General features: G+C 36.8%; 1 protein-coding gene across 1 annotated transcript in view; it reads right to left on the reverse strand.

Moving 5' to 3' along the window:
• Positions 1–1,779: 1,779 nt before the first annotated feature.
• Positions 1,780–22,405, reverse strand: part of STX12 (syntaxin 12) — a 32,259-nt gene continuing 11,633 nt past the window's right edge. Inside the window, exons 2-9 of the mRNA XM_031464476.2 lie at positions 21,839–21,908; positions 20,183–20,282; positions 16,086–16,223; positions 10,714–10,757; positions 9,300–9,405; positions 6,057–6,129; positions 4,583–4,665; positions 1,780–3,310 (exon numbers count right to left, since the gene is read on the reverse strand). Coding sequence (XP_031320336.1) covers positions 3,218–3,310; positions 4,583–4,665; positions 6,057–6,129; positions 9,300–9,405; positions 10,714–10,757; positions 16,086–16,223; positions 20,183–20,282; positions 21,839–21,908 — 707 coding nt within the window. The 3' untranslated portion in view covers positions 1,780–3,217. The remainder of the gene's footprint in view (positions 3,311–4,582; positions 4,666–6,056; positions 6,130–9,299; positions 9,406–10,713; positions 10,758–16,085; positions 16,224–20,182; positions 20,283–21,838; positions 21,909–22,405) is intronic.

The following is a 22,405-nucleotide window of genomic DNA, read 5'->3' on the forward strand; positions in this document are numbered from 1 at the left end:
TTACTTTGCAAACTAAGGAGATTTAAAAATGAAGGCTGCCATCTAACATCACCAACTTTTCATTTTTATAATCTTTAAAAAGTCAGAAGGCCCTTACCTCAGATTCAAAGTGGTACTTTAAAAAGCCAACTACATTATTGTTCTCATTTCTCCATGGACTGTAAAAACTTAGTCCTTAATCAGAGTCACATTAGAAATCCTACTATTTCAAGTTTATCTTTTAAAAATTAAGTACTATATTGTCAATCAAATTTCATTTTGGGTAAATATTAAAAATGAACTACTCAGTTGGCCTAAAAACAGGATCAAGGGTTGGAATCAAAACTTTTCAAGCTATTTCCTGGCTAAATGGAGATTCTAAAGTAGTTGTATTTCACAGTGCTGGAAAGCAATACTAAAAAATCATTTGAAACCTAGGGATACGCTAAACATGCTTAGAAAAGCAGGTCATTCCTAGCCCTAGGAAACAGAATAGAATGAAATCTGAGTTGGGTTCTGGTCTGCATTTAGTGACTGAAATCAAAAGCTTCATCCCCATGACTGAGGACTGCCTCTGAACATAGAGCAAGAGGGGAATGAGTGGAGGAGGCTCGGGGTGTTTTACTTTGCACTGACTGAAGTGTAATTTCATTTTGATATTTTTGTCCAATGGTATGAGGCAGTGTTTCACCACACTTTAGCAAAACAAAACAAAACCTTCCTAGGGAGCATCAGTCTAGCAGTTAGCAAGTTCTTGTTCTGGAACATTCCCAGAGGAAGTGACCAGCGTGACATTTCTACTTTACCCTATATGACAGTATTACTGTTTTAATTCACTTGAAGAGAGAATATTCCATAAAGGAAGGAGAAAGGGGGAAAGAGAAAAGGAAAGGAACATAGAATTTTTATGTTCAGACCAAACCCCTGTGATCCTTATAGTCAGAGAATTTTATACCTATAAGAGAGCTATTGAGAAAACTTGGGGCCTGTGGGTTAAATAACTTGTCCAAACACCTACAGCAAGTTAATGACAGAACTAAGATTCTCCAGGCCTTCTATACCCAAGTCTAGTTTTTTGACCTCCAAACCAATGGTTTTCAACCATGGTTACACATGAGAATTAACTGGAGCTTTTAAAAGTCCCTATACCCAGGCTATAATCCAAACTAACTAAATTAGAATCTTGTGGCAGGGGCACCTAGGTATCAGTATTTTTTTAGTTTCTAGTGTGAAGCCATGGCTAAGAACCACTGCTCTAAACCACAGTGCCCCTAAAGGTGGACACAGCACAGATAAGAGGGATTCTGTGAACAGGTTTATTAGGACCACTTAGCAGAACCTCTTGGGCACTACTACAAATTCTAGGCCATTCAAATTCTAGGCCAAGGTCATATTTGCTACTCATTACTACTATTACCACCACCACTGGATTACACAGTAGTATAGAACAGAACTATGTGGCTTCACTTCACCCAAATTGAAATAGTTTTTTTACAATGAAGACTTTTTTCTAGCCTGGAATGTTATAAATGATGTATTCAGGTCCAGCTGTAATTCGGAACTGAAGGGGCAGCGATTGTAGAACCAAGGAATTAGCTCTGAAGCTGCTGCTTGGGCCACTGTGACACCCCAATAGCTCCTTCCTATTCTTCAAGGAAAGGACTACTGCAGCACCTATCCACTCCCAAACCAATCCTCACCTGATCTCCAGTCTTCTTGCAGGTCTCCATTTTTTCTCTGGCAGCACATTACCCAATATCTACTGCATTAGGATGTTAACTCATAAAAACTTACTACAAAAGCTTTTAAAATGTTTATTTGTATTAAGTGGGTGGAATGATGCAAGAGTGCAAAGAAACTTATGCATTTAGTCCTTGTTTCCCTGCTGTTCACATTAGTTTAGTAAAAGGAGATTAAGTAACGTTAAAAGGAGTGGAAGAAATAAATATAAATATATCCAGGGTAGCCAAATCCTCTAATTCACTGAAGGATGAACTGAAATTGCTGGCCCAATTCACGTTTATATGAGAGCGTAAAGAAATTACATTCCCTTTAACTCCTCTACACCTGTGAAAAAGGGGAGTGGACAACATTTATATTACAAGACAACAACCTTTTATTGAAACATTTTTTGTCTAAAACTATGTGTGAAGAGATTAATCTCTTATTCATAAATTAGGGTACGTCTAACATCACTATTTCAAACAAGTATTATTTACAAAAAAGAACCTCTGCTTTGCTTTATTGCCAGGTTCACAGGACTAAATTTTAAACCAACTTCAGTCTAGCTTTTAAAATCTTCCTGCCATCAAATGCCCAGCAACCTTTATTAGGATAGGGGGCAGCCTTTGACAGCAACATTCATCATTCAGCAGGAATGTAGAACCATAACTGAGCAACAACATCAAAAAGATTAAATCATTCCAAACAATTTCTATTTGCTTCCCAAAAGCATGCTTTGTCTAATTCTCCCCTTCTATACAGGTATGTGGGAGAGGGACCCCACAGAGTAGAGTAATGTTAATTAAATTAACCTCTTCAAAAGGTAAACAAGATGGTTTAGTGTCTATATAGATGAACTGCGGTAGATGACACTAGCAGATAATAAACTTTAAAGCCAGATTAACATGTATGCTAACAACTGGCCAGCTCACATGGTTACTTCGCATTTAATCTGAATCACATGTGCAGTTTTATACTCTCTAGTTAAATACATTGCCAAAATCTTTCAAAGTAGATAGGGAACAGGCTTCCTAGAAATTCAAATTAAAATGTTAAATAATAAAAATTGCTGGCTTATTATACAGTTTCTGACAAACTCCAATGTGCTGGGTGCCAGAAAGTCATTCTATCTCAGTTGCTAGTAAAAAGGTAAATCCTGTATACACATAAAAAGACAGTATTACAAGACTGTAGTGTCACCTGCCAAAACAAGAATATCTAGAATGGAATTTTCAATAAACACTTGGGATGAAGGCAATCAGAATACAAGAGGAAGCAAAATCCACATAAATTAATTCTTAATTTGAGAAATCAATAAAATGTATACATAAATTGATAAATACTGTCCCCACAGGTCACTAATTCCAAGGACTAGTTAGTAGTTAGTTTCTAACTAAATTGTTACAGGACGTTCTGGTGTATTCTCTCTTCTTGTGATCAGTTTGTTCTGGCAAGATTCCAATAAGCACTTGCCCTGGAAAACAGCTCAGCGGGAGAAGGCTCTGAGGCAATGACTTCATTTATTAACTAGCCACAAAGTAAGTCCCAAGATTACAATAATCACTGACAGGACAAGCACCAGGATACAGATCTTCTTCCGAGATTTCTTCTGAGGAGAGAAATATGTAAAGAAGACACTCATGAAACAAGTAAAAAAAAATGTATAGCTAAGGCTCCAAGAGTGCTTCATAAATCTGCCTCCTGGTAATTCAGAATCAACTCGATCCATGACTACATGGAGACCATCCCAAAATCTGAAGTTACTAGGCTACGCAGCAGCACAAGTTCTAATTCCAGGCTCCCAAATCCAATTTTGCAAAGAACTATTTATACCTATGTTGATAGGCATTATTTGCAACAAAATAAGTTATTTGTACATGTGTATTTTAATAAAGGTTTTATACCTATTATAAAATGTTTACTGTAAAAAATACAGGCAAACAGAAGAGAAAATTATCACCTACAGATAAAACTGCTGACATTTTTGTATTTCCTTCTGTATGATGTTTTGCTCACTTAATATTTTACCATAAAAATTTTGTTTTTATAAACTCTTCATAAACATCTCTTTTAATTCCCACATAACACAACACTGAGTGGATATATATAATTTACTTAATTGCTCCTTTGCTGTTGAATACTAAAGTCATCACCCAGTTTTTAAAAAGAAACACTATTATTAAACACAAATTCCTTTAAGTACATTCCCAGGTAAAATGCAGCTAACTTAGAAACATGGTAAATGACTGAATGCTATTTATTTCTAAAAACCCATACAACACCAAATTGAGGAGAATGAGAAGGACTTCATTCACAATATTTGTACACTGGGATAAAAACCCAGATAAAAGTCATAAAACCTGAGTTTCAACTGATATGTAGAAAAATATCACTTTACAGAAAGTAGAACAATTAAACCCTATTTACTCACAGAGAAATAACCCCCAAATTATAAGCCCCTATTAATTCATGGATAAACAGCAGTCAGAGTTGTTTCTGTGTCCATCCTCTGTGGCAACAGTCAACATAAAGTATCTGCAAAGTCCTACTTTGTTCCTATTACTATCCTAATTAAAATAAATTTTAGCTGTCTAGGTTATAAAATTAGCCTTATACCAGATTAGGTATCATGCTAGCTTACTGAATTAGCTTTGTCGCTAAGAGGCGTTTTTATGTCAGTTTATTCAAGGTCTGATGCCTTTTTGCAGATATCTCTGCAAAGGAAAATACTAAAAATGGAACTGGGACTGCAATTATGACTACCTGCCTCCAGCTTATTAAGCCAGAGCAAAAGGCTGCAGCTGTTCTCAATGTGTCAGTGTACTCTGACAGCCTGTAAAGTCTGCAGCACAGGGTGACTTTATTTGGTACCTGCTTTTACCTGATAGTAAGCGGCTCGCTGTAATTGATCAGTGGCTCTTTCTACATGCACCTCTGAGCTTTCCACATTGGCTTCTATGCTGTCTGCAAAAAGAGAAGGGCAGTGGATGTTTTACCACACTCAGATGTTTCAAGACTGCAAACTGAACAGAATTCTGATGCTATGGATCCTGGGTTCACCACCACCATTCCAACTATCCAGCCATGAAATCAAAACTTAACTAACCCCGTAAGAGAATAGCCCTATTCTTTGGAAACAAACACTGAAGTGTTTACGGGTAGAGGGTTACAAAGTATGCAACTCACCCACAAGTGGTTCAGAAAAAATCAGGTATATACATAGAGAGAGAGAAAGAGTGAGCACAAATAAAAAACAAATGTGGTAGAATGTTAACAGGGGTAAATCAGGGTAAAGGTTACTAAGGAATTCCTTATTATTTTCATTGTTGCAACTTTTTATAAACTTGAAATTATTTCCAAATAAAAAGCTTTAAAAAAAGACTTACTAATCCCATAATTGTGCCAGTTTCTGGAGATAAAATCCGGAAAGCTGACAGCTATTTCCCTAAACAGCCAAAGACTTGCCAAGAGGCTAGCAACTGAATGGAGCTGACTATTCATGGAAACCTCATTTTTTCAGATTCTTTTCCATTAGTTTCCAAACTATTCCAGTAATAGTTTATTACAAGATATTGAATATAGTTCCCTGTCTCTACAGTAGATCCTTGTTTATTTGTTTTACATATAGTAGTTTGTATCTGCTAATCCCAAACTCCTAATTTATCACCCCCAACCCTTTCCTCTTTGGTAACCAAAAGTTTGTTTTCTATGTCTGTGAGTCTCTTTCTGTTTTGTAAATAAGTTCATTCGTATCATTTTTTAGATTCCACATAAAAGTGATATCATATGATATTTGTCTTTCTCTATCGGACTTACTTTACTTAGTATGATAATCTGATAATCTCTGGGTCCATCCATGTTGCTGCTAATGGCATTATTTCATTCTTTTTTAATGGCTGAGTAGTAGTCCATTGTGTGTGTGTGTGTGTACCATATCTTCTTTATCCATTTGTCTGTCGATGGACATTTAGGTTGCTTCCATGTCTTGGCTATTGTAAATAGTGCTGCTATGAACATGGGGGTGCATATATCTTTTTGAATTAGAATTTTCTCCAGATATATGCCCAGGAGTGGGATTGCTGGATCATGTGGTAACTCTGTTTTTAGTTTTTTAAGGAATCTCCATACTGTTTTCCATAGTGGCTGCACCAATTTACATTCCCACCAACAGTGTAGGAGGGTTCCCTTTTATCATGGAAGCCTCATTTAAACTCCACATTTGAGAACACAGAAAAATTGCTAAGAAAATGAATTTAATAATTTAAAAATGGTATTCCTAAATTCCTAAGACACATCTTCCTAACTTCTTTGCCCACAAATACTATCAACTCACCTTTATGTTCAACAATACATACCAATTAGATCACCTTGATCATGGATCATCATGGCCAAATCTTTAAATATCTGATTGACATCCAAAATGTCAGCCTAAGGAACACACAAAAAAACAATTAACAGTAAGCAACATGTTAGAAGATTAATTTCCTCTATTTATCTGAAGTTTTGGCTACTAACATAACACATGTGTTTTAAAAACTTAAAAATCATGCTTTCTCTGCAAATAGGAAGTGAAAATAAAGATAATTATTAACATTTACTAAATGACTACTATGTACCAAGTACTATCCCAGATAAGTAATTAAAAGCACAGGCTCTTAGAGCCTGGCTGTCACCTACAAAGGACTGTTAATCCTCCAGTCTTGTACAACCTTAAATTAAGAACTTCTTTGGACCTCCCCTCTAAAATGTGGACAATGAGAGTATCCAGAGCATAGGGTTTTCAGAAGTACTAAATAAATTAATATGTTCAAAGTTCTTAGAACTGTGCAATAAATTCTTCATGATAGCTATTACTTAACTGGTCCTCATGACAACCCACTGAGACATGCATTATCCCCAATCTACAGAAGAGAAAACCAAGGCTCAAAGAGGTTTAATGATTTGTTTCAAGGTCTCACAGCTAGCAAGTGGCAAAACTGAACATTAAAAGTTCATAGTGTTTTCATTATGTTACATTTCATTATGCCTCCTTGACACTTGAATGAATCATTCAGTAACTCTATGAAATAAGTATCTCTGAGGATAATGAGGCTCAGAGAGGTTCTGTAACTTGTCACACAGCTGATCAGTGAGGAAACTAAGCACTGCAGCTAGGATTATACCCCCAAAGGCCATGTTCTTTCAAATGCAATGCACTGCCTTTCAGAGTACAATAAAAAATGATGCCTTCAAAGCAGTGACTTCCTAGTCATAACTTGGCAAGAATGATTCTTGCCAGCACCTCAGTTACTCACTAGGAGTCTACTTAGTTGGGACAATCTGCTAGTTGCTTGTGAATATAAAAGGGCTTGATAGCTAACTGAGGGGTAGAGGGATCAGTACACAATAAGATAAATAAGAAGAAAGGGGGTTATACGGAAAATGACTAATAAATGTTGAGCAGAGGAGGAAGACTATGGCAGAGGAGACAGGACTTGAGTTGTGCTTCAAGCAAAAGAGAAGTCATATAAAAAGAAAGGTTAACTGGGTTAAAGAGCAAACAGCCCCGCTTGGCTATAACACAGGTGTCATATTGTGATTCATAATAAGAAATATACATTTGGCCTTTGTCCCATTCCTAGTACAGAGCTCCTAAAACCCTTGAAATTTTCTAAGTGATAAAAGAGATAAAGATGTCTTTTGTTATTCATAACAAGCTACATTCAACCACTTCTGGGTTTGTGTTAATGACTTGATTTTTGGAAAACCCCTAAGGATAGGGGCTGGTTGCCAGGGAAACCAACCATATGATTACACATTTGGAACTTTCAGCTCCAACCCTAACCTCTGGGGAGGAGAGAAGCTAAACCAGTCACAGATAGCCAATGATTTAATCAATCATGCTCATGTAACAGAGGTTCCATAAAAACCCTAAATGACAGGTTCAGAGAGCTTGGTTGGAGAGGGCATGGGAGCTCTGCACACTTTCCCACATACCTTGCCCTATGCATCTCTTTCATCTGGCTGTTCCTGGGTTGTATCCTTTTATAATAAACTGGTAATCTAGTGAGTAAACTATTTTCCTTTCTGTGAGCCACTCTAGCAAATTAATCAAACCCAAGGAGGGGGTCATGAGAACCTCCAATTTATAGCCTGTTAGTCAGTCAGAAGCAGAGGTGACTACCTGCGACTGGCATCTGAAGTGGTGGGGAGGGGGCCAGTCTAGAGGGATTGAAACTTATCCCGTGGAATCTCATGATAACTAACTCCAGGGAGACAGTGTGAGAACTGAGCTAAATTGTGGGATATCCAGATGGTGTGGCAGAACTCCTCGATGTGGAAAAAACCCACACATTTGGCGGCTAGACGTGTCGGAAGTGTAGTGTGAGAGTAGAAGAGACACACAGGAGTGTGTTGTTTTGCCTATAGAACAGGGTTGGTTTGTTAGATATAGGAAATGATTGGATATGAAAATCCTGTCCTGGCCAAGGAACCTGGCCTTCTGTTAAATGTGAACACCCATTACTTTCCTGACATCCACTACCTCACAGTCTTCTCCTTAGCTCCATATGTCTCACTCCACTCCCTGCTATAACAGTATTTCTGATGTTAAAGGACCAAGTAGATGATTAGTAGCAATAGGTGAAAAAGAGAAAAGACATGACATCTTTGAAGGCAATAAAATAATCAAACTTGAGAATGAACTGTCCCATCTAAAAACAGACACTGGTGGGCTCTAGGGCAGCAGATCTCATGCTTGACTGCACATTATAATCACCTGGGAAATTTGTTTTAAAAAAAAATGCCCATGCCCAGGGCCTCTTGTGGACATCTGCCCATTTTTAACTGAGAAAAATAGAAAAATTACATAGTCCAAACTAATCATTGGTGGGTGGAGGAGGAGAGCTGGGGCATTAAAAAGAAAATCTCCAAGTGATTCTAAAGTTCATTCAGGATTCAGATGAAGGTCAAGGAGAAGCCCAAAGCTTCTCCTCTCTACAACCCTCCTCTCCCCACTGCCCCCAGGGATGACAGTCTTCTGTCTCCATGGAGGAGAACAGTTCTCAGGTTTAAGGATATTTTACTGGTCACGGTGCAATATTAAATTTGGAAGCTCAGGTAGGAAAGGGCTCGAGACCTCTCCCTCAACCCCCACCTTAAAAACTGTTCCTATTTCTCTGACCCACTGAAGTGATATCCACAGCTTGGGAGCAGACTTTGGGGTGCACATGAATGGAGAAAATCTTTTGGCCTGCCTTTATTCTGGGCTATTCAGACTAAGCAAAGGGCACTCCATAGAGCCCTACCTAACCTAGAGGTTTGGAGACAAAGTCTTAATGAGCAACAAAGTATTTGTTTGCTTTGCACTGTTCTCTATGCATATTCTCATGGAGACCACATAAGATTTGGCAATTGAGGAAAGGATTCAGGTATTCTCAGGCACCGTGGCCAATACCATCACAAGAGTAGCTAAAATTTACTACGATTACATTGAGACATAATATGCAAACCACACAAGTCATTTCATCCTTTTTCATAATCACTGAGAGAAAAACCAGGTGGATTAGAGAGTGTGGATATACTGAGTCTAACAAAAAAAAACATGACCTGGCTCTCACCTCCAGCTGCCGAATTGCCGTTTCCCTCTCTTTAATAAGTTCCAGATCCTGTTCCGTGATGGCCACCTCATCCTCCTGGCTCTGCATCTGGTTCCACTCCTCATGGCTGCAGGGAGACAAGCACATTAATTGATTCCTCCTCTCTAAGGTGCATCTAGGACACATCTGCAACATCTCTACTGCCAGCAGAGCTCATCCAAAGACATTACCAGAGCTCCAACTCTTCTGGTATCAATACAAGTTCCTGAGACCCACATTTCCATACCCAGAGGCAAAGAGCTGGTAACACCAAGAAAACAAAGTCTCAGCTTTCATGGGCAAAACTGAGAGGAAGCAGAATTATGAGAGCTGGGACTCCATCCTGTTTCCATTCGGGGCACACTCTGCAATCCTACAAGGACTTGCTAGACTAGAAGCGGGCAGAGATTTGAAGTCAGCAGAGTATACAGGCACATTCTCTTCCAGGGCCCTCTCAAAGTGTAAGCTGTGTTGGTATCTTGGGTACCAAATAGGTGGAGAGAGCAAGCTAAGTGACCTGTCAGTGCTTTGCCAATTAGTCCAACAGAATGACATCTCCTGGTTTTTAGGAACCTCCTTGAGGTTATACTTCAGGTCAAATGTCTCTTAACAGAAAACCAAAGTAAAAAGCTAATGAAATGTTATAACTCTTCTTTTCAGATACCATATGTAGAAGAAAAGGCACATGATAAAATACTTTGAAAATCCAGTATTAAGCATTTTTCCAACAGTATACATAAATCACACACCATCTCCACAATATTTAAAGAACTTCCTCCATATGCTGGAGATACAAAAATGAGTAAGTACCCCTGGCCTTTGAGGTGCTCATAGTATAGTAGGGGGAGATATATACATATCTATAGTGAAACATTTTACATTCTGAATTAATACCATCAATACATTTCTGTGGAATTAGTTAATTCAGTTTGGAGAAGTTAAGAAGGTAGATGGAGTTCAGCTACAAATTGTTTGCTTTTTCTTCTAATACTCCTAGAAGGATAGGTTGCCTGCACTTTAGAGATGAGTAAATAGAGACCCAAGAAGTTTGAAGAACTTAAATCTGAATTACAAGAAAAGTTATTTAGGCCTCCTAATCTGTAGATTAGAGGATTTATACTTATTCCTACTGAGCCAAACTCTCTCTCCAATACATAGACATCAGAGATTTCTTGAAAGTGTCTTATTCACCTTGAAATTATTCCTTTCACAATTCAAAGATCTTAGAAAAGCCCACAGTTTTGACTTTTTTATTTGGTGGATTATGAGTTACCTACCCCATGGCTGCCTTTATTTTTCCTCCCCCCCCCCTTTTTTAAATTGATTTTTAAAATTAAAAGTAAGTATAAAGTATAAAATCCCATCTCAACCATCCACCTCAGAATAACTCCTTTACCTGTCAAATGAGACCAGCTGTTCCTCTCGTTGCCTCTCCTCCGCCTGGAAAGCAGATGGCATTATTGCTGCTGTTATCCAGAAACATGAGACACACACACACACACACACACACACACACACACGCTTCCTAGAGGCAACATCCCTTGGCTCCAACAAGATCTGTAAGATGACACAGGGCTCTGGCAATGTCTCGACTAGGAAACGGGTGTAAAGTAGTTGAAAGCAAATCTGCATTCCAATTTGGGTTCAGAACAGAAACCATACTAAATAGGGTGGAGAGAACATGGGTAGGAGATAGGAATAAAAATAATAATGATAATCTATTTTAAAATTTGGAGGGAGGTGGATTAAAGGAAAGAGTTGAAAACCTGCAAGGAAACAAATTTTCAGAATGTGTGAAGATTTTTTTAAAATGGACATTTAAAGCATTATTAGGTACTGAAGTGGCAAACTAACTTCAAAAATCAGTCTAATGTATGCATTACTTTTGTAATTTAACAACAAACTAAGAAAAAGTGTTAAAGGAGCAATCTTTTCCTATTTTTGAAAAGCCTTCCCTTTTTATAATAGCAATAGTTAAAAAGACAAGCAAAATAAAGAAAAATTAAAAATTCTACCCACCCAGAGGAACATTGTGGGTTTTTAAAAATTTTTACCCTTTCCCCAGATCAAGAAACAAAACACTGCTCATGTCCTAAAGTCTACCTATGTGTCCTTCTCCAGTTACAATTGTAGCCTCCCTCTCCTTTAAAGTAATCATTATCCTGACTTTGTGATAGTCATTTTTTGGGTATTTTTAAAATAGTGATATGTATGCTTATTTAATATAATTTTTCCCAAATTTGAACTTTACATGAATGGAATTTTTTATTGAAGTATAGTTGATTTATGTTGTGTTGGCTTCTGGTGTACAGCATATTGATTCAGTTATATATATATTCTTTTTCATATTCTTTATCATTATAGGTTATTACAAGATATTGAATACAGTTCCCTGTGCTAAACAGTAGGTCCTTGTTGTTTATCTATTTTATATATAGCAGTTAGTATCTGCAAATCCCAAACTCCTAATTTATCCCTCCTCACCCCCACCCCCCTGTAACCATAAGGATGGAATTATACTGTTTGTGTTCTTCCATGCTTTGATGGGATCACATTAGATTATGCCAGATCCATTCCTGATGCTGAATGTAACTGGCTTATTTTCTCTGTTGTACATCATAGTAGCACAATGTACTTATCTATTCTGTTAATTGACATATGGATGTTTCCAATTTTGTGCTACTACATATAATGCTTCTATGAACATGCTTGTACATATATCTTGGTACAAACATACGTGTTCTCTAGGGTAGAACTGCTGAGTCATAAGGTGTGCATGTGTTCTGAAGTTACAGCCAAATGTTTTCCTGCTGTTGTTCCAATTCATACTACCACTGGCCAGGTAGGAAAGTTCCTGTTGCATCATATCCATAGCAACAACCCTCAGTGTTCACAGAATTTAAAAATTTTGCCCATCCTTTGGACATGGAATAGTTTCTCATTTTTTTTTAAATGTTAGCTTTACTGAATGATTTGGGAAAGGAATAGCATTCTATCTAGTGTGTAGAGGGGAGTTCCAAAGGGCTAAGGGAAGGGAAAGGTTTTCAGACTTTTTATTTAATTAATTACCTTTTTAAATAGAGGTACTGAGGATCGAACCCAGGACCTTGCGCATGCTAAGCAGGCACTCTACCACTGAGCTATACCCTTCCCTCTGTCACTGTGGTTTTAATCTGCAGTTCCATGACTACTAAAAAAGTTGAGTACCGTTCTATTTGTTTGACCATTATTCAAAATAATACTAAGATGTTATTTGCCTTTTTCCCTGTGTTGAAAAAAACAAAAGTGGATAAAACTACTACTGACACTTTAACACAAATCAAGGCAGTGACACCAAACTGCACTAGGATTCTTGTATTCTTTATCACCAAACATGGAGGTGGGGGGAAGCCAGTTTGTCCTTAATGAAGCCATTAAAATTATTAACTAATTAAATCTCAATACATATCTTTTTAATATTCTGTGTGATGAAATGGAAAGTATAAATAAAGCACTTCTATTGCAAACAGAAATACAATGTTTGTCTCCAGGAAAAGCACATGTGCAATTGAGTTGCTGTGTGAACTAGCTACTTTTTATAGGGAACAGCATTTTTACTTATTCAATATGGTTTAACTTACACATAAAACTTTTATAAACTTCTAAAAGTATATAAAGGTTTAATAAAATTTGTTTATATACACACGTTATATACATATATATACACACACAAACTTTTATATACATGTGTCATACATAAAAGAATAACAATCTATGGTTACTCAGATGGATATTTGAAAGACAAGTTCTTGAAAATAAACAATGTGAGTCTGTCACCTCAAGGAAAAAAATAAAGGACAGTGTTTGTTGCTAGTGATAAAAATCTAGGTTTCAAATTAAAAAAAAAAAAGAATTCTGGAAAACTTGTACCTATCGCTTGTGAACTTGAGAGTTTCCCAATATTTAAAGACTTCTGTGAACAAGCTGAAGATAATATTTGATTTTTTCATATTATAGAATGAAATATATCAAAATTGAAAAGACTTGCATAACTAAGGGAACCAATATTTTCCATATGATAAATACATGATGTTATAAAAATCATGCACGGATAAAAGATCCAATCAAAGCATAAGACAGACCAACAGATTTTAATGTATTAGAGTATGAAAAATTCATTAGTATGGTTTTAGATTTTACAATACAACTAACTTTTGTCAAGTTTTGATGTAGTATCAAAAAAGAATATCAACAATGATCTGAAGAGGTTAATTAAGATACTTCTTCCTTTTCCAATTTCACATCTCTGTGAGGCTGGATTTTCTTCAGATACCTCAACTAAAAAACAACCTATCACAACAGACTGAATACAGAAGGAGGTATGAAAATCTAGCTTCCCTCTGTCAAGCCAGATATTAAAAAGATCTGCAAAAATGGAAACAATGCCATTCTTCTTACTAAATTTTTTAATTGTTTTGGAAGATAGTTTTAATTAAAATCTCATTTATAAATTTATGTTATTATGTAATAGTTTCATTATTATTTGTAAAAGAACTAATAAGTGGTTTTTTAATTTCTCAGTTTTAATTTCTAATACAATATATATCAGTAGGTATCACTGACACAAACAAAAGCACTTTGAGGTGCTTAATAATTTTTGAGAGTGTAACAGGGTCCTGAGATCAAAGAGTTTGAGAAACGACTGTTCTATTGGGTTGTGTCTTTTTCAGATTGATTCCTGAGAATTCTTTATATATTCTGGATACCAGTCCTTTGTCAGTTGTACATATACCAATATGTTCTCCCTGTTTGTGATTTGTCTTTTCACATATTTACCACTTTCTTCATTCCTTTGTGCTTTTCAGATGTACTATCCAGGATCTGCTTCCTTCTGCCTGAAGTATAGTCTTTAGAATGTTAAGTAAGGTGTGCTGATGGCAAACTCTCTTTTGACTGAAAGTGTCTTTAATTAGCTCTCTTTCTGGATATCATTTTCACCGGGTTTAGAATCCTAGGCAGGCAATTATCATTCTTCATAACATTAAAGGCAACACCAACTGGCTTCAACTGCTGATGTTGAGAAGTCAGCTGTCACTCTACGGCATCTTTGAAGGTATTCTATTGTTTCCCTGGCTATTTTTATGATTTTCTCTATGTCTTTGGTGTTTTGATGTATCTCTGTGATATACCTAGAGTAAGAGTTTTTTTATTTATCCTTCTTGGGATTTATTGGGCTTCTTGAAACTGTAGACTAGTGTCCTTCATCAGTTCTGAACTATTACCAGCCATTATCTCTTCACATATTACCTCTGAGGTATGTCTGCTCTATTCTCATTCCCCAATTCCAATTAAAACTATTTTATGTAAGGAGAGTATAGCTTAGTGGTAGAATGCATGCTGAGCATAAGGTCCTGGGTTCAATCCCCAGTATGGAAGAAAGGAAGGAAGGAAAAAACCTAATTACCTACCCACTACAAAAAAAAAAAAAAAAACAAAACCAAGAACACAAACAAACAAAAAAACTACTTGAAATCCTTTCACTTCATTCTCCATTTCTCATAACTTTTCTTCCCTGTTTAACTTCTTAAACCCCTGTCCTACATGCTGGATAATATCTCCTGACCTGTTTTCTAGTTAAACCACACATTCATGAAGTTTTTAATTTACTATTATATTTTTCAATTCTAAAAAATTTTTGACTCTCTCCAAAGCTTTTTGTATTTCCTGCTTTCACAAATCTGTCCAAGATTTTCTATTTCTTTAAATGCAATAACTAAGTTGTCTTATAATTCTAATATATGAAGTCTTTGTAGGTCTATTTCACCTCATTGTAGTTTCTACTAGTTCTTATTCAGGGTTATTTATTTATGTACCCTGGGCTGCTCCCTACACTTCAAAAATTATTTGAAGGTATTCTTTTAGGGCTGGGATAAAGGTATCTAAACAGAGAGGATTCTTCTTTGCTTCTGCCTGGCACCTAGGTACTCTATTAGTCCAAGGCTACTAGAAGCTCAAGGCTTTTGGACCATTCAGGTAGTTGAATTTGGGCAGTAAATCTGCCTGAAGGTTACTCTGTGGTACAACTTATTGTCTGGGTTTCCCCGCCCTCCTGCCATACTCAGTGTTAATGCAATCTTTTTTGCAGTCTGCTAGGGGAAAGAAGGGCTTACTTTTAGTTTTTTAGGGTCCAGTTTAACTTTAGGAGCATATTCTTTTAGATTATCCACCTTGCATGGACCCTGGGCTTTGACTTTTGTCCCCAGTCATGCCATGACGACATCAAAACTGAATTCAAGTTTGCCCTCAGTAAATGCATTCAATGCAAAAGTAGTTCCAGTGTTCTGCCTGTCCCTATGGGAATCACACCTTCTCTTAGACTTTGACCTTAATATTTTCATGGCTCTTTGATACTTTTGAAAAACTGGTTTGTTAAAATCTAGTATTTGTTAATTCTTTTCAAAGAGAAGGCTAGTTCAAATAACTTAGCCTGCTATATCCTAACATACAGGTTTATTCTTTTTTCAAGTTTTTAACATAAGATCAATATAATAATAAGAAAGAAAAAAAGAAAAATTACACACAATTCTGTTAATCTTCATGCATATTCCTGTCTAGTCTTTGACCATATGCACACTTTTTTTTTAAAGTTGTACCAATCTGACATTTTCACAGCAGCTAATATCTATGTTTATTATTTGGGGCAAAAGGTCCCCACCTCCCCCCCCCAAAAAAAACTTAGGAAAGAACATCCTGAGATCTGCAGAGGCCTTTTTTTGGGAATAAACTTACAGAAAGACGAGATCCAGCTCTTGCTCTGGCAATACTCTCCTTTTCCTTTTCAGATACCCTTCTCTGCACAGCCTGGAAATTGTTTAAGGCCACGGAGAAGTCATTCATGAGACGTTCCTTCTGAAGTTTCTGCTGGCGCTAAGGAAATTAAACAAGAACTTGAAATTTCGTATTAACCAGAATCATTTGGTTTTAATTCCCATTAAAAGCAAAATGATACACTCTAAGGATTCCCAACTAGGGAAATTATTATGAAATAGGCTCTTCCTTAAATTAATAAATTTGTTCTTTGCTAACTCAAATCCCTGGATAATACTATAAGATTAAGTCAGAATTTTCCCTTGTAATCTCAGAGAGAATTGCAGTCAGAATTTTAGTTCCCTGGAGAATCTAAAAACAAAATAAATACTTATGGACTCAGACTAGACCCAAACAGAGAGATTTTTTTTTTTTGCTAAAAAATCTATACTGAGTTCACATCTTACCTGAAAACCATAGGATCATTTTCTTTCACATTGGAGTGAGGTTTAAAATCTTTGAGAACCTGAAAACTACTTTGTAGAGTTACAGGCTATCTTTACTAAGCTTACTGGTACTACATCTCAAAAAACACATACTGAGAGTGTGCTGAGAACACAGAAGTTAAAACTTACGACCTCAAACAGCTTACAATCTATCTTTAGATAAAGAATTTAGATATACAAGCCACAAATCAATACAAATAATTGCTATATTCAATTACTATAGAAGTGCAGGGGGCAAGTACAATCAGTAAGAACCCAAGTACTCAAAAAGCCTCAAGAGGAAGTAGACACTGAAGGAAAAATAAGGTGTGAATAAGCAGAGGATCTAGAAAAAGATAGTCTGGCTGGAACCAAAGGCTTCTTCATGAGAATAGCTAAAAGATAAAATTGGAAAAGCAGGGAAGGGGCTGGCCACAGCAGGTTTGAAATGTCAAGCTAATGAGTTTGGGATTCAACCTCCAAAGAACAAAGAACACCAAAGATTTCTGTGTAAGGAACATGACAGATACAAAATGATAACTTAGAAAAATTAGTCTGTGATGGTGGCCACAATGGAATGGGAAAAAGAAGCAAGTCAAAAAGATGACTGCAATTATCTAAGCTTAAGGTTAGCAAGACATGGTATCAGTAATGAGAACACCAAGACATGAATCTACGAAACATTATGTGACTGGCTGTGGGTAAAGGGGAATAAAGTTACACTTGGAAGAGTGATGGTAATATTGAAAGCAAATTTAGATGAGGAATTTATCCTTTTTCTGGGATTTTTATTTTTACATAAACATTATAACAATAAGGGGTAAAAAACCATCATTCCCCAATCTCACTATCCAATAATACTATCTTTTAAGTATATCATTAACATTTTCCATGTTAGCATACTCTTCACAATTATGGTCTTTGTTATATAATATTCCATCAAGGTGATCTAGTAAATTTTATGTAAACATTCCTTCCAGACTGTTCCATTTTAACTATTCTAAATAAAGCCTAAAGTGAGTCCCATTGTAACAGCTAATATTTATACAGTGCTTATCACGTACCAGTACTGTTGTTAAGTACTTTAACCCATTTAATCCATATATCAACCTATAAATTAGGTACTATTATAGTCCCTATTTTACAAATCAGAACAACAAGGCACAGAGAGGTTAAGTAATTTGCCTAGGATCACACAGTAATTGGCAGGGGTAGAATTTAAATCCAGGAAATTTCGCTCCAGGGTATATAGTTGTTTTTTTTTCTTAGAACTTTTTTCCCTCAGGACAAATTTGCATGAGTGGGAATATTAGATCCAAAGGCACAAACCTTTTTATAACAATACGCACTGTCATTCAGCTTAGTTAAGGGATTTGGGTGAAACAGGAGGAATTCAGTATAAGAAAACACCTTAAATTTTACATGAAGGTAGTATATTCAGGAAGAGATGTCAGAACAGGAATTGGGAATATGGGCCATATACTTAGAGGCTTAGGGGGCAGTGCTGGGAAAAAGATCTGGGGATCATGTTCATAAAGGAGACAGGGAGCTCATAAAAGTAGAAGACTCCTAAGGGGGGAAGCACAGAGTAATAAAATTAAGACAGTTAATGGCAGAGCCTTGGGGGCACGCCCACTTCTAGGAAGATAAAGTCAGAGAAGAGGCTGAGACTAAACCTGGGGGAAGAGAAAATAGGCCAGAAAGGGATCACCAGAGTTGGGGGACAGAAGAAAAGAAGATCATGGAAAGAAGAAAGTTTCAGTGAAGACAGAATGGGCAAGAGGATCAACTGAAACAAAGAAAGGTGAATAAAAACTCAAAAAAGGCCACTGGATTTGGCAATTAGAAGATCACTGATGATAGTACATAAGTATGAAAAAAAGCTGAAAGTGTAAGGGCTAAGATTAATTAGATAAAGAAAGAATCAAAAGGGAAAAGAATATTCAGCACAAAAGAAGGAAGGGAATCAAGGATTTGTATTTCACCAGAGAGAAAATGTTTGTGGATCCATTTCATGCTCTTAATGGTCCAAGATAATGGCAGGGAACAATAGCATGCATAGTCCAAAAATAACTTTTATTTGATTTTGGAATACATTAGATCTTTTTTATTTTTGTAGCATATTTAACTTTCTATTGATATTTTGCTTAGGCTACTATTTAACACTTAAGTACCTTCAATACTGTTTACATCAGACTCATAGACTCCCTTTTTATTACTACTAAAACTATCTACAAGTGTGTATTTCCTAAGTGCACAGCTGGGAGGAGGAAAAGGATGATTTGAGAACAATTTTGAGATAATGGATGTTAAGGGGGAACCAGTCCATAATCGAAATATCAGCATGAGCATCAACTAAAACACACATATATGGATAGACACAGGGGATTACATTAAGGTTAGTACTTTGTAGCAGATGACAAAGCTCCTAGTTTTGGTTCCTTTCTTTTGTGCAGGGGCAGAAGCAAAACTCCAAAGACTGAACATGTATTTCATTAAACAGCTTGCCAGGTATGGGTTAAACTGATGATTTTCAAACTTTTTTTGATGGAGACAGAATAAGAATGAAATCTTAACCTAGTACCAAAAATACATATATGTATGCAACAAGTTTCATGTAACAACCTTTACCCTTATTACATGGTTACACACACTAATATTTCTACTCTGTTTCATTTTTTAAAAATGATGATCACAACACACTAAAATTATTTTATGTTCCAACAGCCACAATTCACAGACAACCTGGGATAGGGAAGTGGTAGGTTTCATCTTTACAGCAATCAGAGATAGGATATCATCATAAAAAAAATTCAGTAATAAAAAGCAATGTAAGTCAAATGTTCCCATAAATGGTGTAGAAGCTAAAAATGAAATGGAATCACAATAGGCTAAGACAGATGGAGAAGGGTTTTGTCCTGAGAGGATTTGAGGCAGACCACGAATAATAGGTTAAAAAGTCAAGCCACAATTGGAGGAGGCATATCTGACTTCAGAAATGTGAGGAGAAAAGGCATGACACGTCAAGAGAACAATGAATTTCAGTAAAAATTGTGTTTTTAAAGGATTTAAATGAACACTGAAGAAAATGTCTTGAAAAGAGAAATCTTTTCCCCTGAGCATTTCCTCAACCTGAGACCTGTAAATGACTCATGATGGAACATGAAAGGGACTACAAAATATAAAAGACATTTGCTTGAAACTTATAGATACTGGATACAAAACAAACTAGGATCAAGCCTAAAAGCATAAAGCTGCTAGTCAAACCCCAATAAGATGTAAACATTGAGATTCTTCTTCAGTTAAACCCATTTTACTAATGTATTAATATAGTATTACTAACAATAGCCACAGCCACCACATACCGAGTACCTACTAAATGCCAGGCACTTTGCAAGGTCTGGCACATACATCTTTTCTGTTGTCACAACAGACACTTATCCATTTTATGGGTAAGGAAATTGAGGTTCAGAGACGGTCTACCTAGCACCAAAGGCCAACTTATTCTTGTTTCACACACTGCCTTTCCATTAAAACAAAGACTTTTCTTATTAAAAAACACATAAATAAACCATAAACCCAGAAAATACCAACCTGTTCTGAAGTAGATAAAGGAAGGGGCAAGGACCCTAATTCCTTCAGTAATTCATTTGTTTCCTTGGCAAGCTGATTTGTAGAGTGTTGTAACTGCTGCCTAAGAGAGAAAAGACATGTTTCAGGATATTCTCACTTCTTGAGAGCTGCTATAGTTAGTATCAGTTTGTCCTTAGAGTGTCTCAGGATGCAAGGGATGAAAGGACAGTTGAAGAAATGGGTTCCTCGATGTCCAGGTTCACAAGAAAATTCCAGAAATACTATCTGGTCAAACTCACGTCAAGTTGGCTTCATATTAACAAGCAGAGAGAACCTGCCTCAGTGAAACCTGCTGATTAGGTATTTTAACTCTACGGGGAGAAAAGAAACGCAGTATCAGCAGTTCTGATATAAATACAAGAGCAACTGCTCCCATACCTCAATCTAATAGTTTTAACACATTGAACTCTCTCCCAAAACTCTCACAGTGATATGCCCAGGAGTTCTGCATCATTACTGTCTGTCACAGTCCACTGACTAGCAACAGAATCCAGGCACTGGGGGTTGGATGGAATGTGCCTTAGAAGCACAGCTTCCACCCTAGGGAACAACTTCCAAAGATCTGCTCCCACGTTCCTGTCTGAAGCTGATGCTTTTTCAGCTTTATCCTTGGCTCCCTACCTGTCCTTTATGCTTCACTTTCTGGCTCTTGCCTCCAAAACAAAGAAGCCCTATACTGTATTTTTAAAAAAATGTAAGGAGTAGAGGGGGAAGGTTAATTAAAAAGGGAAGAAAATGTGCTATTTTAAATGGGATTGAAAGGTAGTGGAAACAGAGCTCCTTTCAGTCATGGTTTCCTCTTCTCTGGCCATTTCTACAAAGGTTTTAAGGGAGGACAGAGAAACCACATTACTCATCATTAATGTTTTTTCACTGCAGAGGGGTCTCCAAAATAACAAGCAAACAAAAACCTAAGGGAGTCAAAACCCAGAGGACGTCAAAACAAAACAAAACAAAATAAACCCCAAGAGGGAGTCAGTCAGGAGCCCGAACACCCCAGACAGTACTAACATATCCAGAGCTATTTCACATCTCCCTGGAAAAAGCCCAAAGTAGTAAGTCATTCTTTCACTTAACAATGTCTAGGAGATTGCCCAGTATATTTTAAAGGTGAAAACCAGCACTTCTAGAAGCAGAGATGGAATCAAGAAGGATGTGATAAAAAGAATCTCAGGTCCACACCACCAGTCCACTATTCTCTCCCTCACTCTCCTTGGGTCATCCTGAATACATTTTGCTAATATTATATACAGTTGGAAATCCAACTAGATTAGACAAGCTCTGTAGATCATCATGAATCCTCTGCCAACAAGGAAGCTCATTTAGGCAGAATGCAGTTTTAGAGTGGTAGGGATTCCCTCTCTGCTTCCCTAAATTGTTCTGCTAAACTGCCTAAGGCAAGAAGGAAGCAGAGTTCAAGGACTTTGAGAGGCAATGGAGATCACAACCCATTAGTATATTTTGTTGCTCCTCTTGCAGATCCAGCTATTACCTCATGTTCTACTGCCTCTCATTCTGACTTCATAGGCCTGAAACTGAAGCTGCCAGACAGCAAGGACATAAAGTGTGTCCTCAAAGGGCCCTCACAGATCCCAGCCTTGTTAGGAAGGTACTCACAGATTTTCCTGTAGCCTGCTTGAATCCTGCTTAGTTCCTAGTTGGCTCATCAAATTCTTTATCTGAGCAGCTGAGGAGAGGGGGAAAAAAGATTTATTAAAAAGAAAAATTAATTCATCATAAGCACCTACTTCTCAGATCACTGGACTCTCTCCATTTCCTAGATAAGTACACATAACTATTGGAAAGCATGCTATAACCAAGACCTTGGCATATATATTCCCTTTGAAAACTACTTATGAGGAATGCCTTTCTCCTACAGAGTAACTATGTCACTAAGTAGAGGGTGGTGGTTTTGTTCGTCACTCCCAAAGAACTTTCACATTTTGCCAGATTTCCCATGGCACTGGTTCAAATGTTCATCACTTTTGGAATGGCCGTAATACCAAATATTAATCCACAACAATAAAAATTTAAATCCACTAATATGCAATAATTTTATAGAGAAAAGTTTTGGAAAGACAATGTACATTTATTATTAATAATAAGTTACCACTAACTGAGCACCTCTATGTGCTCGGTACATATAAGAGCTTTGTATATATTATCTTATTAATTTTCATAGCA

This window comes from Camelus dromedarius, chromosome 14, assembly GCF_036321535.1.
Source record: "Camelus dromedarius isolate mCamDro1 chromosome 14, mCamDro1.pat, whole genome shotgun sequence".
NCBI classification, from domain to species: domain Eukaryota; kingdom Metazoa; phylum Chordata; class Mammalia; order Artiodactyla; family Camelidae; genus Camelus; species Camelus dromedarius.